The following is a 21,940-nucleotide window of genomic DNA, read 5'->3' on the forward strand; positions in this document are numbered from 1 at the left end:
TAATATGTGTACTGTAATACTGTGAAATACTTTATTTTCGCTTGGAATTAATTTTCGCTAAAGGAATGATTCAGTGAAAATAAAATCCAGCGAATACACTATTTTTCCTATATTTTACATTCAACTTGTCAAAAATCAGTGAAAATAACTTCCATACAAAACGCCCAAAAAGTCTTTTCAGCGAAAATTAATTCCAGCTATTAAAAAAAAAGTATTTCACATTAAATGCAAAAATTGGTGCAATTGCAAGATATCCGCCACACTAAGCAGCTTTGAAGATTTGGTTGTGATTGAGTTTTCAGAATCTAAATAGGGTGCCATCAAGTCACAAAATCAAATGCAGGATTCTTTGTTCGATATGGGCTATATTATAAATTTATGAATTTATAGAACGACTACTTGCATCTGAGTGAGCATCAAACGTTACATACTTCCAAGGTGAGTTGTGTTTAGCATGCTCTTGAAGTACAATTTAAACACCAATGCATGGATTTATTGTAGTGAAAAATAAAATAATAATTTAGTAAATAAACAGCGCAATATATTGATTTTTGGTTAAATTACTCAAAATTAAAAAGGTATTGAACTAAGTTTTGCTGACAATACAAGTTTAAAACCTCAGTCCAATTATTCATGACTTGGCTGCTGATATTCCAGTATTTAAAACAGCATCACAACTGTATTTGCTCTATTAAAAGGAAATATCTAATAAACCTAAATTGCAAATTAAAATATACTGAACCAATAATAATGTTATTTATGTGTCATAAACTAATAGCAAATATGGTATTAGTGTTTTCCTCAGAGTATAAAAACTAACATCAACAAGTAAAACATTTCAAGAAATAACAATACTGTTTGACCACTGAAGACCCGTGAAAGTAAATGCGGTTGAAAAAATAATCAAATAGCCTCGAAGAAACTTTTTTTTTTATTTATTTTTTTTATCATGATTTTTTGTGTGTGTGAAATGTATACACAGGCTGAAAAAAATGAACACTGCTAAACTAAAATGATATATCAACTGTTTTCATACCTTTTTGTTTTAGTAGTGACAAGATTTCATGAAATGCCTAAAGAACTTACTAACAATTTAATATTTCACTGATTCAAAATATCACAATTTTCACAAAATTGACATATCAACTGTTTTCAAACGTGAGGGTGTGTTAGTAGCAATAGATTCCATGAAATGTTTAAAGAACTTAGTAATAATTTAATATTTCACCGATTCAAAATTTCACAATTTTATTAAATATATTAAACCATTAATAATACATTGTATGTGATGACCAGTATAAAACAAATTTTATTAAAATGCATAACCTAAGTTATATATTAAATATTAAAATAAACTAGCAATTGTTTACCTTTCTTCCAAAAAACCTTCAGATTTTTCTAATTCTTTTCTTACTATATTTGATACTTTCTTCACAACTATCTGTAGAAGACACAATCTCTTACATCAACCGACTCACCCACAGTATTTCCCATCAGAATTTATCTTTGAACTTTCATCTATGTTTTTTGTTATAACTCAGATCAACAGGCAAAAAGGCCTGACTACAGATCTTGGTGCCCAGTTATTATGAGGGCACACTAGAATGATTTGAACCATTATTGTGTGGACAACCTGCTTTACAAGAATGTACTCTATGATGAGGATACATTATCAGTAAGTACTGAGAACAGCACACAGGGCTAAAGTTTTTATTGTCTCCAGTGGATAAGACACCATTATCACAAAACTATTACTCACTTGTTTGGTGGTCAAGATAGTATGTACTGTAATAACTCTAAAATTGTTACCATTTTCAAATAATTGGTTGTCAGAAAGCAACATTTTAGTTGAAACATCATCAATTTGGCCAAAAATAAAACAAAAAATAAATAGATTTAGAATATGACTGAGTTAGGGACGACGTCAAAAGATCGATGTTGGATAAAAAACTTATTTGCTTTAGTTTAGGGGTGGGGAGTTTTGACCTCAAAAAGTTTCTATCCTACAAAAACGATTTTATTTCTTAATGAAGTCAACATTTTCTTGGAGTATTTGTAATTCGTTTTTTTTTTCTATCCAATCATGGACAAAAATAACAGAAAATGAAAAAAACACATTCAAGACGAGAAAATGGTTTGGTCCGAGTGTAAAGTCTTTTTACACCCCCCCTCCCCGACAACCAACTGGTATGCCATACTACTGCCGAATTATCAATTTGTATTTAATGGTGAATGTAGTCTGACGCCATGGTCAATATTTATCAATTAAGTTTCAGTGGGGGGTAGGGGGCTTTGGGAAAAAACTAAAGAAATTAAGTTTTTTATCCTACATTGAACTTTTGATGTTGTCCCTTAGTTCTGTGAAAAAGACTTGCAGATTTATTGCCCAAATAGGTAAATACATTTCATTTATTATTATAATGTCTGTTAGCTGTTATAACTCTTTCAGATATCACACAGTAAAATTATTTTTGTATCAAACCATTTGCATGATGTTTTGATTTTTCCAGTGCTCTAAGCTCCATGGCCATCATTTCAACCATTTTTGTCTGAGGTGGACGAAATTTTAGGGGGAATGAAAAATGATTTAGAAGCCAATAAATACGAAAATCTACTGTTAGAGTAGACAAATTTTTTTATGGTACTGTAAAGGGGTTAATTATTCACTTGGTTTTAATTTGGCTCATTTCGCTGACTGGAAAATGCGCTAAATTAAAACCCAGTGAATATGTAAAATTTAGCATAGAACACATAATCTAAATGATAAAACCGTGAATTTAAAACCCAAAGAATATGCCTGAAATGGCAAATCAGTGAAATTTAAACCCAGTGAAAATTAGTCATTTTACAGTACTCTAATTTACACTGCTGAGCTGGCAGTTTGTTGGGAATTACACCCACGATCTTCCTGACAAGAGGTGAGCACACATATACCATGCCCAGGTAATTCAGGAAAATCACACGTCATGCTTCTGTGCTAATAAAAATATAGGTCATAAAAAAATGTAAGAGCCAAATTCTCACCTGTCCTAGATCATTAGTACTGGTCCATATGTCTCGCATCTGTCTTCTTAAAATGGCTTCTATTTTCAGTGAGCTATAAAACGCTTGTAATGCTGTTGAGAGAATAAATCTAAGTGCATTTAAATTAAGATCTTATTTCACATTTCCACAAACTGCTCTATGAGGCTTATAAGATTGGCCCTGATGTGTTGCTCAACTCTACCATGAACAGCCACATTAGAAGCAGTTGAATTTACCAACCAATAGTGAATCTGTAAATTAATTCAATTGAGATTGAACCATACGCAGCATTTTTCTTTGCCAGAAGACTTAAAATTTAGGACAAAATACATTTGTTGTACCATTAAACCACTGAAAAATTGAAAACAGTGCCCTCTATAGTCTAAACACTGAGTAAACTGCACTTTTGTTTTTTTTTCCACCTCAAACTTTGTGGCAAGCATACCAAAATAATCTTATAAGAATAATATTGAGCCAGTGAGACTAAAAATGATTGATTTTAATCAACAGTTTTTTAAAGGAATAAAACTGATACTACACAAGTTACTTGTAATGACATGGTAGTATTAAAATCTAAATTGTCATCTTAGTACTTTATGATTCCTACCTTCTGATCCCTGTACGATTAATTCTTCATTCTCGTTGGCATTCTGCACCCACTCACTAATTATTGATGAATACATTCTCAGTAGTTTGTTATCTACATCACTGTAAAGAACATTACATTACTCAAAACAGTGCCCTCTATAGTTCAAACATCAACAAAACTGGATATTTGTTTTTTTCTAACTTACTTCGTTATTAGAGATGGCTGTATGTGTAGTTGTTGTCTTAACTCTGATTCTTGGTCTTTATTCAGATAAGGAATCCCTTCATACATAAACTTCATGAGAGAAAAAAAAACATTTGGAGACTTTTAGATCATTTCTAAAGCTTTATTAGGGTTTTAGGATTATTATGTGAAATATTTTATGGTTTGAATTTTAGAAGATTGCGGTAAATACATATTTTTCAATCATAATTCAGCATCCAAACTCCAGTTTATTATTTCATCGACCTCTTATTTTTTTAATTTAATCATATGAACATTTACAACTGTTTTTTTTTTTAATCTGTATGAAACATGCTCATTCTGGCCATTCATTTAGTGTACTTTTTTGACTTGGCAGCCCTCAAAACCTAATATTACGGTAAAATTGTACATAAGTTTTCATGGACACCAACCGAATATTTGTTTTGTACTTAGCAAAAAAGTTCAGCACTAAACACAAAGAAAAGTTTATTGGCTTAAAGTAGGATTTAGATCATGTTGTAAGCAGAAATTTTCATGAGATGCAAGGATTTGTGAAAAATCAGTACTGTTCAAAATTGCTGCGGCAGAATAATTCTGTACAGGAGTGAATCCAAGTAAATAGTTCATTTCATATATATATATCTATCAAACTATTTAAAAAGGAGAAAAGGGATGGACCATTGACCCAGTGTTGTTAAAAGTTTGAAACAAAGTTCACAGGAAAACTTAATAATAAATTTAATAATCAATTTACCTTGTTAAAATCTAGATGATGCTGACACAGAAATTCTAAACAGGAGGCCTAGAAATTGAAACATCAACTCATATCAGTGACTTTGCATTAATTAGTTGAAATGAATAAATGAAAGTATGGTTTCAGAAAATGCAAATACCAAGCAGTATACTACATGCATTGGTAACTCAATGAGTAACTGATATGGCCACCAAAACAATTTAACAGTAAAGTAACAATGTAACAGTAAAGTAACAATGTAACAGTAAAGTAACAATGTAACAGTAAAGTAACAATGTAACAGTAAAGTAACAATGTCTATAGTTGTGTCTATGCATTACAGGTGATTTGATAGGAGTGGAGAGGAAATTAAAGAAGGGAGAACAGGATGAGTGAGTGAGGATGGGAGGGAGGGAGTGAGGGAGTAGGAGGGAGAGCAGTGAGGGGAGGAAATGTAGGAGGGAATGGGAAAAGAAAGATGAATAGGACACTGGTAGAGGGCAACAGAGCAGGAAAGTATAAGAGGTATATGGAGAGGAACAGAGGAATGGAATGAAGCATATAAAATATAAGAGGAGAGAAGAAGAGACAGTGACACTGACAAATCAAGATTTTATTTCAAAATTTCATTTATACTTGAATATTAAAAGTGTACCTGACAACAGAACCGTACATCTATCGTAGAACATGCAATCGGAAACAAATAAAAATTGTATGTGTTAACTTCATACCTGTAACCAAAAGAAAAAATAGTAATTGCCCACACATATCTGAGATCTAGTTTCAGAATAGTGAAAATATATCATTTTCACCACCAGACCTTCTAGCCCAAATTTTTCTGCATGTTTTTCTCACATTTTTTCAATATTACTAGAAATGAACCCTAACTGAGTCAATTTTCAGCTTTTACTCAAATAATTTGGCTATTTTTGTCCCAATCTTCCGAAAGAATATGCAGATTTATAAATGGGGCTATTTTGTGAATTTGTAATAAAAAGAGGGAGCTAGTCGTGAAAAGATTAAGGTGTCTCCATTATAAGGGGAACAAATTTCTGTCAATAGTTTTACCTGGATGGGTAATTGTCTCATACTTTCTAAACCGATGGAACAATTCAACCCCATATGAAACAATTGTATGTGAATATGTTCTATAAATGATGTATAGGTTAAGTTTGAACAATCGGTGCAGGTGGATACGGACGGACAGATGGATGCATGCAGGGATCAATCCGTACATGTAGGTCTCTATATCTGAATGGGAACTAAAAGAAGAAACATTGAGCAAACTTTGGATTATACTTTATTCCTTGAGCTACCTGGAGCTTGATGTAGGTCAATTACATTGACTATGAATGATAACAAACTTAGAGTGACATCATAAGTAGACCATGTAACTCTTGAGTACAGTTTCACCTGCATCATTTAATATGCATAGTTGATGAGAACACTGGCAATAAATGACCTACAGTCTCAACATTTTATCTCGAGTCAGCTTTCATAACCTAGTAATTATGCTGTACAATCATGCGATTCAGAAGACTGATATACGAGGCAGCCCAAAACTCTATTCAGAAAATAAGTTTGTTTCACATTCTTGTACAAGTTGTCAAGTCGGCATGTAGACCCCACAGAGAATTTATCGAATTTTTATTTTTATAAGCATCATGTTGTTTTGAATCGTAACTCCTACCAACACGCTGTATACATGGCATGTACCTGGCAGATCATCAAAAACAATTCATTATTTTTTACAATGATCCCTTGTTGATTCTAAAAATCCACACCCACTCTACTTTGACAACCAACTTGGTTTAAAGTTGTCAGTTTTTCAATGATTGAGTTTATTGCTAATTTGCATAGATTCATAATTAAAAAGCGGTGGTTGTAATTACATGGCGCGTTTGATATCAGTGCCTTCCAACACATATGTAAATGACAAATGTTACACAAAATTCATACGTTCAAGGCGACCACTGACTTTTAATTCAGTATTGTCCTGTTAGTTCTATAAGGCTTAGAAGGTAGGCTCTGATTGGTTGATCAACCCTACCATGATCATCCAATTAAAAACCATCTTGTTTGCTGGATTTCCCAACCAATAGTACACTTCAATTTTACACTGTATTTATTTTTTGCCAGAAGATTTAAAGTTCAGAATAAAACACATTTGTTGCTGTGTTTGACTACATGTATGTACAGAAAAAAAAATCATGTTTCTGATCATTGTTTGTGTCACGTTCTAATGTGCATGTCAATATGTAATTTTTTTTAAAAAAATTCTAGTTACAGAATTTTTAAAGTAAAAATAAATAAACGTGTGTTTTCATTTTCATGCACCTGATTCTTTAACTTTTTCATCACCAGTTCCCACTTTTCATCACAAATTTACAAAATAGTCTGCACTTTCATTCAGAAGATTGGAACAATAATAACCAAATTTGTTGAGTTCAAACTAAAAATTTACTCAAATTTTGTCTGTTGGTTTCAAAATTTGTTCATTTGCAGAAATATATATAAAAAACAGTGCAGAAGAATTTGGGCATGAAAGTCTGGTGGTGAAAAGGTTATAAGAACATGTTCAGCAGTATAGGTAGTGAATTATTTATTTTCAAGGCTCTGTTAGTCAATAACTTTGATCAGTAACAGTACCTAGGAATATACATTGTATGATATACTGGTATAAAGATTATTTACTCTACATCCGAACCTTGCAGGACACCACTCACTAGTTTAGGGTGTGGTTATACATATGTAGCTGAGGTAACTCTAAGGTCAGACACAATTAGAGGTCCTTGATCCCTACCCCCTGCAGGCAGTCAATCCTCTGAATAAAAATGCAACACATAAATCTATTATCCAGTACAACATAATTGTATTTTGAGTGAGTCAGCTACGCCCAAGTAACAACAGGTGGTCTGTATATGCTTTTTATTGTAAATTACATTGACATGATTTGGTAATAGGAAGTCCAGAGTGAATGCGCCTTCTATGAATGGAGCCGTTTAAACACGCTTTCCTCTTACGTAATACTAGTATATTGTTGCTGCACTAACGTACATGTAAGAGATATACAATATGATGTTGTATGACAGCCTGAACGTTTTGTATATTTATTACAGTGATTCTGTATTTTAAGATGGGCTTGCAGCTTGCAAAACACTTTCATTCAGATTTTGCTCAATCTAGACACCAAAGTTCAAGACCTCCTTCTTTTTACTGACTGAATATTTCTCAGAAAAGCTGTAATATATGAACAAATATTTTTTCTACAATAAATTTTACAGGCGAATGCAGGGAAGCACACTTTTGACACAGTAACTTCGTTATTTCTGTGACAGTGATGGCTAATTTTGAAATTCTGAAGAAAAAAAGACAATTTGAGACATTTTGGGGTCTATAATTTGTTACCAATTAACTTAACAGAATGATGTCCAGCAATACCTTGAGTTACCCTTAGAGAATTTTCAGTGAAATTGTCATGATCTCTCCCAATTCAGGAAAAGTAAACCCTAAACTGTATTTATTGTATAACAGATCATTAAAATAGGACTTTTGACCACCAGATCTGTCAATATCATTTACAAAAAGCACTCCAGTTAGATTCCAAAATTATTACCAATTTTTTATTAAATCTTGGAAAGAATATTTAGTTCTGTATGTTTATTCTAAAAATTACCTAAAAATTAAAGAGAATTAAAGAAAACATAACAAAATATGGCTCCAAATTTTGGCGGGAAACAAATCTGCTAGTGGCAGGTTTGAACCAATCACAGCACTGATGAATATTCATGTACAGCTAGTATGAGATGCAGCATTTGTTTATGTTATTTGCCCATGGTTGGCGAGAAGACGCTTCAATTAAATATTTCATATGTCCTGGTTCTGGCTAGAAAGAGTAAAGTGAAAGCAATGTTGTCACTGTACATGGCAAGATAGTGGCGATCTGTGAACAACATTTTTTGTCAAACCAAAATGAAAATCAAATGACGTGACAGTACCTAAACTCATACAATGGCTGCCAAAGGTTACCAAAAGTACAGACGACTATAATTCAGTCATTTAAAACGCTGTATTACATACAAACCCATACCATCTTAATCTCTCAACAGCCCTTACCATTGTTCACATTAAAACCATCAGCATCCCCGCCCTTAATACTTCTATGTTTGTTAAATCAGTCAAAGACACCATTCTTTTGAAGACTACAGATTAGGTACAAATCAATCCTTGGATGACTGAATTATACTATACTACTTTTTCTATACTTATTTGTTTACACCGGAAATTTCAGAGGTCATAATGTAATACCAATACTACTCATCGTATCTAAGTTATTGGCGATCCGATCCGCGAAGATTGCCCTAAAAATTGTGTGTGTGTGTGTGTCTGTGTGTATGATTTTCTGTGTCTTCATGTACTAATTCTTCTGTGATTTTTTTGGCTGGGTCGATTTAGTTCAAACTTGGCACTCTAGTTAAGTGGTAAAGTCTAAAAAAATTCCTGGCCCAGCGTTGCCAAGATGTTTTTTGAGCGGAGCGAATCGCCAATCAGGCTACCGACTTGTTCTTGTATTTAGTAATCACACAAGTTGGTTTCCATGCACATATTACATTCAACTTAAAAGTAGAAGTGAATCAGTAATGGCAGCTCATGTGAAAACTAATTGATGGGAAAATTAAAAATTCATTAAAGTCTTATATGTGAAGTAGTAGGATTAATAGACACAACACATCATCACTGCAGATGTCACTAATGTCAGATCAAGAGAAAGTTTTAATGTTTTCATTTAGGCAATTTATATGTTGGTGTACTCGAATAATGGAGTAAAGAACTCCATATCTTCATTATTATTCTTTAGTTTGTTTATTCATTTTATTGAATTGTGTTAATCTTGATTGGCATTTGGGTATATTTTACGCCTTATAATCTGTGAGCGACAGTGTCCCCATGACTACTTGAAATGAATATTCATTGCTACTGCGCAGCTGTTGATCTGGATGTGGGCTTTATCTTACTTTAGTAATACATGACACATATTTTATTACAAACATTGTTATATTTCTAGGGGTGCAATAAATTTATTATTATTATTATTATTTAGATTTTGCCAGCTCAAAATACAGCATTCTATCGGGTGTGTGTTTGTGGAGAGGGGGTGGGACAGAGAGATTCATTAACCCAAAGTTACTAGAAGAACGGTTAAGAAACTCAGTTTTAATTTGAATATTTTTTTTTATTTCAGTGTTCATATTCATACCAAATCTTGATAATGCTCTATAAATCGCGAACACACACACAAAACTCTAATCGATGGAATCGTCCATGAACGAATATGTTATTTTATGCAAATTACGATTGCCGCAACTTCGGCAGTATACTAATTCCCTTTAATTTGAATGTTTATACTGAGACATGCATCCTAACAAAGGAACCGAGAAAGTTTCCTAACCGTTCTTTTAGTAACCGTGATTTATCCTACTATGTCAGGCTACAATTTCTTAAACTTGCACATGTCTATTAGTCAGGGGTTAGGTACCAGCCGCTCATCACTCAATACATTTTGTAGGTTTAATAAATTATGAACAATTTAAGTTGCTGCCTTCTACTAAATTACTAAACTTCAGGACTTGGTAGTTAGTAGATCGATAGCTACATAATAAAATAAATTAAGATTCATTTAGCAAAAAATTTAGTATAAAACATCAATTTACATGTAAAATTGGTCTGTAAAATTATCAATGGTCAAGAAAAATTAATTTAACCATTTAACCATGCAGTTCATAAATGTTGAGGGTTAATGAAAACAATAACTCTATTAACCTACCAGTGCCTGACTTCAGCAGGAAATGCTGAAGACGTTACACAATGCATTTATACAGATCTGTTCTGAATCACCGGACACACAAGGTTCACTGATTTTGGTTCAAGTTTTGAAATTGAGTTTATAATCATGCCACTTTCAGTTAGCGACCAAATCATTGACGATGTCCTGTTCAACAGCACTGCACATTACCCTGGTTAATTGGCCATATAAAGTAAAGCATAACTTTTAAAGCATCTCAAATCCCCTGGAGTAAACAACATTGGCTGCCTCATACCTGCACATATATTGTACGAGTTACAAGTAAGTGCAAACTTAGCAATCTGGGGAAAATAAGCAAAATTAAAACACATTGAGAAATATTTCAAAAATTAAAGCAAATATCTGCATACAAACGAAGATATGAACTGGTCTCAAGTGGTGACGGTGGGGAAACCCTTAAAGGTCAAAAGTTCAAATCAGAACAGTTAATTTGTTGTCGCTCACAAATCGTCTACCCTAGCTTTGTTGATTGTCTAGCTTGTTGTCAAGCACAGTAACAGGGAGCTGAATTATTAAGGATGTAAACGGCGAACTAGTGGATGAAACCCCTATAAATTCATATTTTAAACACCTAATAAATGGTAATTATTTTTAATAGCCAATTGGTCAATACTATTTAGTCTCATATAGCTCACAGTTTTTTTTTTCAGAACAGTTTTTAAAGAGAGTTCTGCTATGTCCATCTGTAAGATAACAGGCTACCAGTAAATCTTATTGCCATATAGTTTTATATTATATTGTTGCTCACAAAATAAATATAAAAAGTATGGTCATTAAACTAATTTTTCGGACAAAAATGTCAAACACCCACGAAAATAATGAATTCTGAGCCATTTACTAATGGTTTGTATGGTAAAAGGATTTGGTCCTATCTCAAAATTTTGAAAAAACAAAACAATGATTACTTATGGTTGTCTTATGGAATTTTTTGGAACATAATGAATATTATTTATTTTTTATGAAATAATGCTGCATGAATGAATTCTTATGGAGAGTTCCAAAAAAGGCTGAGTTTTCAAACAGTTCTCCTCAAAAAATAATATTTTGTATTGAGTAAAAACAAACAGTTGACAACTTGTGTCAGCTATGTTATTTTGAAATAAACAAGTCATTGTCGATGATAAGTCTCCATCCAGTTTTTAGTGACTGTGCCAACAAATTATTTACACTCATGTGACAGACATGATACAAAGTGGAGCCAGTTTATTTGTGCGATTCCTTTCTTTATTCTGCCAATGACATTCATAATGCATTTCAAGCTTGAAAATGACGATCAGCTATTTTGAATCAGATTCTGAAACAGATGCATGTGTAAATGTGGTACATGATGTATTGTGTAAAGTTTTAACAACATCAGTCCAGCCATGTTAGCAATATAGCTTCAAACATTTGTTAAAAACAAAATGGCCATTAGTCAGCCATTTTGAATCGAATCTGTGGAAAAAAATGACATGAATCAAAGATCCATTATGTTTATTTGTTGGACATACCAAAGTTGCATGAAATATGTCCATACATGAATGAGAGCCATTTTTGGAATGGAAGAAATTCCTGCTTTTGATGAATTTTTAGTATTAAAATGGCTACCATTCAGCCATTTTGAATTGGATCATGAAAGAAATGCATGTGCATATGTATGATATGATGTGTGTAAAGTTCAAACAAAATCAGCCTCAGGCATGTCTGAGATACATGTACGCAAAAGATGAAATTATAAGACCCTGTTTTGGGTCTACGTACGAACGGCATCTATAAAAACGTCATAATCCTTTCGCTCTAATTTATAGGTTGAATACCCACGAACAACCTTACGCATGATTGTTGTACTTTTGACAATGTGTAACGTGATGTGGAAAGATGAACAACACTGGCCCCATGGGGAACAAACTTAAATTGTCACAACTTCTTTGTCTGTATTCAAGATAGCATGAAGTAAGTTTGTGACTTGCGTACAAATTTTGAATTTATTTGTTTTTGTGTCGCTAAAGATCACTTGTCATAACATTCTACTGTCAAATCAAAAACTATCTAAATTGTTTGGTTAAAAATAAAAAGCAACACATTTTTTATTATCGGTACATACTGTACTGGCTCTATTAGAAGCACATTAAATTAAAGTAGTTACAGACTTGTTGCATTTTTATGTATTTTTCAGGGAATATTTTGTTAATTTTGAACCAAATAGACAGTTTGAAATTGCCTACAAGTGGGTTAAATTTCGTGAACAGTGAAAAATCTCGTTTTCTCCTGATTTGACCATTTTCTGGATTTGGATGTTTTGAGTTACTATATTTTTCTCTACTAAATTCGCATTTCCAATAGAAGCTCACATATTAACAAAAATAAAATGCTTTGTATGCTGGTCCTTAAATTATGATTTATTTTGACTATACCACTGCCGTTTACGTAAAGCATAAGTGCTACTAATAGAAACAATACAGTAGTTTGCATTTAAATAGTGGAGATTGGTGGATCAGAAGAATTATAAACTTACAATGTTTTGTTTTTCTTCCAACATTGAAGTGAAAGTCCTGCAGAAAATATTTCTTTTTTTGCATGATTGATCAAGTGCAACAAAAATATAACAATTATTCTCTTGTATGTTCGGGCATGCACAGTTAAGCATGTATTATTACCCACAAACGTCTGAAAGGACTGACTTTTTCTCTCCAAAATTGATCTACTTTTTCCCACCATACTCAATCAATCAAAACCATTTTCTGTCATCTCGGAGTGGGAGCTTACCACTCGAATATGAACAGTCGAATACAGTATTTGCTATAAGTATCACGTGTGCCTATGGTCATAATAAATTTTAATAATTCAGTAAAGAACAAATGCAAAACACATTAGAGATATACTTCTAAATACAGCAAATATGTGTGAATTGCAACAAATTATAAAACTCTCTCAACATATGCAACAAATAACCACAGTGCAATAAAACAGAAAAAGGACAACAGCTTAACGTAAATCACTACAGGACTGACTGACAACCTAGTAGGCAGTTAAAAAAATCACAAAAAAACTTTGCTTGTTGTGTTTAAACTGCCCAAGTAATAAAGGTACAGGGGTAAGCTAATTCAATACATGCCGAATGAAACACTCCTTTCTTGTTAACATTCAGAAGGTACTTTCTTATTGTTGTTAATCAAAGCATAGATAATTATTATTTTCTTTCCCCCCTCTATCAAGACCATACCCCATTACTTTTGCTAACTTTTCTGTCACTCCCATGCAGAACAACTGATAGTTTCCTAGCTTTCTCAGTTCATTACCACTATTCTCCCACTTATTGCCAATACAGTACAGTATTGTATTATGAAGCAATTCAACTTGAAAGGAGACGTAAAACTCTTGAAACAAATTATTTATAGACAAATTGACAAAAAGCAACTATAAATCAATCTTGAACACAGTTACATTATCAATAGTGTTGCCTCAAAACTGCAAGCAAATTTTGAAGTTTGCAACTTTAATATTTTCTCATTTAAACAGATATTGATATTATGAGAAAAATTGGCCAGAAAAAAAATATGTTTTTGTGTCTGGATGCAGATCCTGATACAATTTATACCTGTTTTTACGAAACCAAATTAGGTATTCCCTCTCGAGTGGTTAAACAAGTTCTTCAAGACATGTAAGATTAAAATAAGTGGTTACGAGAAAATGAGTGATGTGGAATTATAGTTGTACCAAGCCAACTAGTATATATGCATTATCTTTGATCTTGATATACTTAGAATACTTTAAAAATGTAGATTTGATGGATGTCACTCCATATATAGAATAGAATAGAATAGAATAGAATAGAATAGAATAGAATAGAATAGAATAGAATAGAATAGAATAGAATAGAATAGAATAGAATGGAATGGTGCTAATACACAACAATCATAATGCAAGTGCCAACTCTTTTTTGGTGTTGTTAACTTTGCACATGATGAAGGTCAGTAAATTGGCAAGGTTATTCAGTGTCAATGTTGATGACATACACTGATGATTTGCAAACACAAAATTTGATCTTGAAGCATTCATATTCATTTAATAGATGACCTTCAGAACTTCAAGGTGAAAGTCTCTCAGATATAGTTACAACCAAATACTTAACCCAATTAGCCACTATACAAGATGTTTTCAATCAAATCTTGTTTACCTAAGGATTTAATAAGTCTTTATGTAAAGAGGAATGCAAAGAGGAGGGGAAGAATACTATAGAAGAGTATAAACAAGGAGGTGTTAATTGTAAAATCTGTTTTAAGTTAGCATTAACAAATCAATATGATGATAATAGTCTATTAACATTTACTCATTCCATGGAATTATAGTTATAGATTACAGAAACAAGTAAACAATTATTACATACAACTTAAAAAAACAAAAATAAATGAAATTTGAATGCCAGTTTTATACATTTTTCTACAATTGTTGATTTTAGACCAATGCACATATTTTCTCATTTTATGTTTATTTTATGAAAGTGGTCTCATTTTAGTTCAAAGTGTAAAATCTTACAAAGCTGCTTTTTTTTAAAGTTTTGTATGGACCTTATTGGAAATGTGCCAATGAGAGTTAATATTGCACATCTCCCTCTCAACCTCCCTGCCTCCAATTTCCTCTTCACCAGCAGCTAAATTAATGGACCATTTCAACATCTATGTGAACTGTTGCAACCTTCCAAAAAATAAACTCTCTTGCTATAAACCGCCTCCCCAATTTAATCTACAAATACAAAAACTGTAATTTTATCCACAAATAACTCAAGAGTTTAAAAAAACTGGAATAAAAAATTGTTTGAAAAAATCAGATGCTAAGGTCAACATGACAATTTTTCTGGGCTGTATAACCAAACATTACATTTATTAAATACCGGATCATACACACACCTCTGTTATTTATGTAGGTGTATGGTATGTGTCACTAATAGAGCAAGTACAGTAGGTGATTTTATATACTGGAAAATATTGTATTTCAGCTGAAATTAATTTCAGTGTTTTTTATGGAATTTATTTTCACAGATTTTTGACGAGTTGAATGTGAAATATTGGAAAAAAGTATACTCTATAGATTTTATTTTCTCTGAATCATTCCTTCAACGAAAATAAAACATATACTAGTATTACAGTACTGAGCTCAAAAATTGCACTTCGTTGTTCACATAATTCATGGTCACAAACTCATTTTGGGGGAGGCACCAAAGTTTAACATACAGATTACATTAACTATGCACATGGTTAAATTATCAATCATTCACTAAATTCAACAAACAAAACAACATTGAGAAATACACTCAAAATCACTTTAATCTTGTGAGAGACAAACTGACACAAATATTCAAGGGATTAATATTATGAATGGCAAAAAAACAGCTTTTGCTCTTCAAATTGTACTATTGCATTCCAGCCCCACCCCCTCTACACCTAATAATTATCTGACTGTCCTGCCAGTTTTATGAACAGCCACATTTACAAACAAATACCTTACTGAAGTCATACAGACATACATATTATTCAAAAAAACTTAGAAATGTAGCAGGATTTCCCCATGCATTGCCAAACGAAGATACAGAAGTGCTGAGAGTACACTCTGCCCTGACCCTTTACTGGACTTTTGATTCACATGATACTTGGGCAATTGAGCACTGGTTTCACCCAGGGCCGGGTGAACTCAGTCAGTGATTCCACATTCAAACTTTCATCTCACTATTGTACCAGCATTGTGAGTAAACAATGAAAGAGCCAAGCTATTTTAATTATATTGAAAGCGATTATTCATCATACATATTTGAGCAGACAGTATATTCTATTGCAATTGACGGGGGTGTCAAGTGGATTTCGAAGGTGGAAAAGCTTTTAAAAAATTACATGAACGTAAACAACTGCCAGAAATGTATACTGGTAAACAAAGATTTGGGGAGCTCAATCACAGGACACAGTAGAGTGAACGTAATTTGAGCCCTCAACATGTAATGATAAGAATCAAGCTGCCTACCCTTAAGTATCAGAATGGAATGTTCCATGTAATAATAAGCCCTGGAAGAGGCATACAGGGACATTCAGTGTTCAACTGCCAACACTGCAGTACTCAATAAACAACTGGACTTGATTTGATTTGGTCAGTGAGTGCTACATTTAATGACCAAGATGGGGGTGTGTTTTGCTGAAGTCGACCCCTCTTTTCCTATCATCTTGGATGCCATACGTGAATTACGATGTGATGACCGGCTGGATGTTGTAGCTGTCCGGAGAGCAGCCAATGATTATATTTGTGGAGATGACCCAGCTCTGTATACAGAATACAACAAGCAGTCAGAGTTTATTGAAGTTCTGCCAAATGTTCTCCGGTTATTTATGCTGAAAACCACTGGAATGACAGATCACTATGATCCAAAATTTGGGGAACATACTCGCTATCGAAATTTAAGCAAAGATGTGAATTTCTCGATGAGTGGTTATGGGCCTACAATCATGATGGCAAGTGGAGAGCTAGAAGCGAGAGAGTACACTAGCAATTTTGAGAGGCTCTATCCCCAACATTATGTGGAAAGAAAATTAGAAGACCTGCCAACAGACGAAACAGTGTTTCTCCCGAGGATGATGTACGTGGTTGAGGGTAATGCCCCGGATCTTACATTCTATGAGATTACAACAACGCTGAGTATAACACGCTGCGAAGCCGAGGTTAGACAATTCAAATTTATGTGTAAAGGGAGCGTGCTCTGCACCGAGGCACGAATTAGAGATGCCGAAAAGTCAACTAAAGAAGGATTCCCACATTTCAAATCCCTGATCAATCTGCTGCAGCGATGCAAAGAGATACACACAGAAAAGAAAGGTTACTGCTCAGAAGAGACAGCCTGGATGTCGCGGCATGGAAGTATCACAGCAGACCTTGCCTTTCAGAGTCTGGCTAAATTAAAGCTAGCGGACATGCAGAAAGCAAATAACAATATACCTTTTGTAAGTATATGGGCCGCACATCAAGTGAAAAGTCAGACAATACAGTGTCAAGATAGACAATACACGGAGGAGTACAAAGCAGAGTACAAGGTAGAAGGACTAGAGAAAGAGAACAGCACAACTCGTCTTTCCAAAGAAATAAGCGAAATACTGGGGAAAGCTCAGCGAAACAAATGAGCCTTACAGACGATACTTAATTGAAAACAGTATCTGTAGCACACTTACAGAAATCTTGTTTACAAACAAAAAAAATTTATTGTTTATCACCTGTGTTTTTAAAAGTTCATGAAAGTTCATAATCTTGATAAAAACGTGCCTTCCAGCAATTTCCAGTTATTTTCACCCGAGTGTGAGTGAAAGGCTACACATCAACCAATAACTAATTCAACCTGCAATTGCTTTTTAATTAAAACCAACCATGCTTTGTGGATCAACAACTACCATCCTCTCTAGAAATCATCACGAACATGGTCTCTTTGCTTTTGTTGTGCAGGTTTTCCTTATATTTTGTTTTGTGTGACATTTCCTGTACCTAGAGGATTAAGACATGTATCAATCAGTCAAGCTGGTTTAAATTTTGTTCAGTACTTCAGATGTTGTCAAACGCTTGCAAAGACAACAAAATAAATTAATTTGGAATATGCAGTCATCATTCATGAATTATTTCGTCAACCAACCAAAAACATTATTTCAATAGTACTTTAAACTATTAATATTGTTTTTTTGTGAGTTTCATTCATTTCTTCATTCTCTGAAAACATGCATACATCATACATGTCTTGTACAGCTAGTTTGAAATCATTGAACAAGCCACAGATTAATAGGAATGTATGGTGCTGTGATAAAAATTTATACTTTTCTACAATCTGAAATGTTAGCCATATTATTTTTTTTGTGATGAATCAAGAGCAATGTTTAAAGCAGCATGATGTCAGATGACCAGCATGACCAGCATGTATGACATCTTTATAACATTGGATCATAACACACATCCACATTTTGTCAGTTTCTTAATTTATTGATTACCACCAGTCAGCCATTATCAAACATTTAGCAATAATTGTACCCCTCTAAGCCCCCCCCCAATTCAATTGTATATGCCCCCCCTAACTATAGCTGTCCTTAAGAGGGAGGGGGTATACAATTAAATTGATGTAGGGTAGCGTTCGGGTTAGGGTTAGAAGTTCAAAAAGATTTCCTTCCAAATTTTCACTGATTATGATAAATATTTTATAAAATGTTTCAAATTTCCTCTCAAATCAACCCATGCATGTTACTAATGGTCTACCCTTAGAGCTATAATAGAGGAAATATGTATCTGCAACATGATGCGGGTCACTTTACAGATAATCATTTTCAATAGCCTGTGGATCCTGATCTGGGGGTAATGAAAACAGATTTATTCATAACTTATTTCCTGACATAATTTATGGGGAATATAATATCACAGCTTGACACCAAGTACTTTGACCTATTAACATTTCATTTCCTGCTTGTTATGTTTTGATACCTTTCACACTGAAAAAATACAAATTCTTTTTCATTTTGGTTAACAAGTGTAAATATCAAATGTCACACAAAATTACAGATAATTTTTGTACCAAATTTTTTTTGGAGGAAATGGAGGCTTTGTGAGAATACACACAAAACAGCATCATTTCGTATATTTTCTGATATATTCATGTATAATCACTCATATTTTATGACATTATTTATAAATTTTTAACAATTTTTTCTCACTTCAAATATAATGGGGGACAATATGGTCAGTTTTAAATATACTTACTGTTTTTGTAAAGTTATAACATTTGATACAAATATTTTACTTCATAGTTTTAGATGGAAAAGAAAGAAAATCCAGAGACCTTAGATGCAAATGATTATCAAGATTTTACTGCGAGCGAGAGAGACACACAACTTGTTCTTCCTTCTCTTCACGTCAGCTGATCCAAATATTATAGTTATATAGATCATTGGAAATAATAACATAATAATAATAAGAGAATGGAACACTACTTTAGATGCAAAAACAAGACTTGTCACTCTTACTCTCAATAAAATCTCAGTGGCCATTTACGTCTTAAAGTCTATTACTATCAATATCTCAAATACAGCGATAATCATGCGACTGTAAAATCTATGCTAAAACAAGAGTGCAGTTGTTTGTCTGCCAAAAAAAGTTAAGCTAAATATGAAGACTTTTATTATGTTTCAATACTTTTTTTCGGTGCAAAATATTATCTACGTACCTATTCTCAGTAAGTACTGCATGAAAGTTGAAACCAAGATGTATTCTTATTAGAGATACTGAGAATTTATCGGCCATCATGAAAATTGCCAAAGAAGGTTAAAACAAAAAATATTTTAAAATCATTTTTTTTCTCAATTTGTAACTGCATTCTCAATTTGTAACTATTCAGTTGAAAAGAATGGAATTATAAATGTTGTGCATTTTTTGTTGTATACATAAAAGTCTATTTTATTATTTTAAACATTTTACATTTATTTTAGTTTTAATATTGGATCCTATATGTATACAGCATTTCTAATCCAACTACTACCTACTAATGTACAGTATTTGATTTGTCTGAATTTACTAAATGTACAAGTTCAAAGCAGGAGGGTCGTCACCTGCGCATGCGAGGGAATTGAGTTCCAAGCGATGATAACACATGCTAACAATGCAAAGGCTCATGGGTAGATACTTGTTTGTAAACAATGACACGCTATGACTATACTGACGCACGCGCAGGTGACGACTCCCCCGCTTCAATGCTTTACAGTGCATTTAAATGTTCTATTTGATCATGTGTTCAAATTTGTTAACACTTTTGAATTGTATTATGCAGCGCATCAGACCTTGCTTTCTAAGGGGTGTGATCACTCCACTCACCTATCACTCGACAAAAACTAGGCCATGGCGAGCTAATTATTGCTTTCCCGAACCATGAAATTTTTAAGAAATTTTAATAGCATAATTTTAAGTTTTGAGTATTTTCATCCGCATTTGGAATAAAACATGTTCTACGTTTTCATGGTTACCGACTATTAAAGTGTAGATGCCATGTGTGAAAGGTAATCTACAATGAAATTATAATGAACATTTGCGATAAAAATGGTTTTCACTGGAAAAAAAGGTCAATGACCTCATACCATTGTATTTCTTTAGGATAACTTTGGTGACTAAAAGTTTATTGAGTAATACATTAAAACTTTGGAAATTGTTGCTACTGTGCCTTTAAATAAATTTCTTGAATATTCAGCTTTATACATGTATGTTAAGTAGATTTTAAGTGACCAAGTTTCATATTACAAAAAGTGGATTTTATTTTTTTCCAGTTTTAATAAACAGATATGTTAACGTAAAAGATCTCAGGATTACATGCGTTTTTTTCCCACCATTCAATCTTATATGGGCCCCAGGTTATGCAAGGTTATACTGTTAGATATGTTTCACATCTGGTTGATGTGAAAGAACTGATTTCATTACTTTGGTTCACTCATTTGCGCACATAGCAGGGGTTCAGTCATCCACAGTCCCTCTATCATAGAGGGACTGTGAGTCATCTCAAATTTAGCATAGAACCTTTTTTATAAGTTTATGGCATATTTTGGGTGTACAACAGTAAATTTTACATAAGCACTGTCCATTGAATTTCTGAATCACTGCATAGTAAAACCATCAATATTCTGAAAAGAAAGAAAAGGCTCTTCTTAATACCTATAAAAAGGTATTAGAATATTTTAGAACTTTCTATGATGAAGGTTGTCTTTTCTTGGACGTATCTAAATATTTACAGTGAAACCAATGGGAGATACAAAATGGAAACTGATTGTTCAACATAAGTCCTGTAATTGTCACAGGTTCTCATGCCATTTTTTAAATTTCAGAATGTCAGAATACTACTAACTAAAAAAAGACAGTTTAAAAATATTTGATGAGATTCTTCTTGAATGGTTACTGTTTACCCTAACACCTAAACATCTAGCCAATCAAATACCTTGTAAGCAATCTATTTGGTGTGTTTCAAATCACTTGCAACAATGTCCTTGATTGGCTACCAAATACCAATCTCAACACCTGAATATCCAGACAATCAGGGAATACCTTATTAGGTATCAATTTAACTTCAAGTGACAAAAATGCCACTTCCTGGCTACCAATTCACAACACCTCGATGTCTACCAATTCTATTTATTGGAGAACTATTGGTTCTTTGAAATCAGCTGCAATGGTGAAGGTACAATTGAACACAAACAAACTAGTTCTTGTACAGTCTCTTAATAGAGATATTAGTGATATCATTCACAAAAGAAAAACAGATTGGATAGGAAGCATATCATATGTGTATGTTAAGTGAGTATCATTTTACAGTATTTATGCCACGAGATCTCACGCTTTCTCATACCAATGCAGGGGGTCATATCTCCCGCCATTGTAATAAGCGGTGCATTCAGATAGACTTGCCGGTTTCTCTTTGAGGCAAATTATTATCAGTTTTATTCATAATTGTCAACCAAACACGTCTAGAAAGTTTAATTATGAATAATCTACGCACTATGGGTAC

At 33.1% G+C, this 21,940-nt stretch overlaps 1 protein-coding gene across 1 annotated transcript in view; it reads right to left on the reverse strand.

Moving 5' to 3' along the window:
* LOC102801417 (poly(A)-specific ribonuclease PNLDC1-like) overlaps positions 1–21,940 on the reverse strand; it is an 87,329-nt gene that overhangs the window by 9,725 nt on the left and 55,664 nt on the right. The window contains exons 4-9 of the mRNA XM_085490944.1: positions 5,206–5,281; positions 4,572–4,619; positions 3,819–3,907; positions 3,632–3,732; positions 3,025–3,116; positions 1,371–1,441 (exon numbers count right to left, since the gene is read on the reverse strand). Of these exons, the coding sequence (XP_085347070.1) occupies positions 1,371–1,441; positions 3,025–3,116; positions 3,632–3,732; positions 3,819–3,907; positions 4,572–4,619; positions 5,206–5,281 (477 nt within the window). The remainder of the gene's footprint in view (positions 1–1,370; positions 1,442–3,024; positions 3,117–3,631; positions 3,733–3,818; positions 3,908–4,571; positions 4,620–5,205; positions 5,282–21,940) is intronic.

Source organism: Saccoglossus kowalevskii, chromosome 16 (assembly GCF_978046115.1).
Source record: "Saccoglossus kowalevskii chromosome 16, keSacKowa6.1, whole genome shotgun sequence".
NCBI classification, from domain to species: Eukaryota; Metazoa; Hemichordata; class Enteropneusta; family Harrimaniidae; genus Saccoglossus; species Saccoglossus kowalevskii.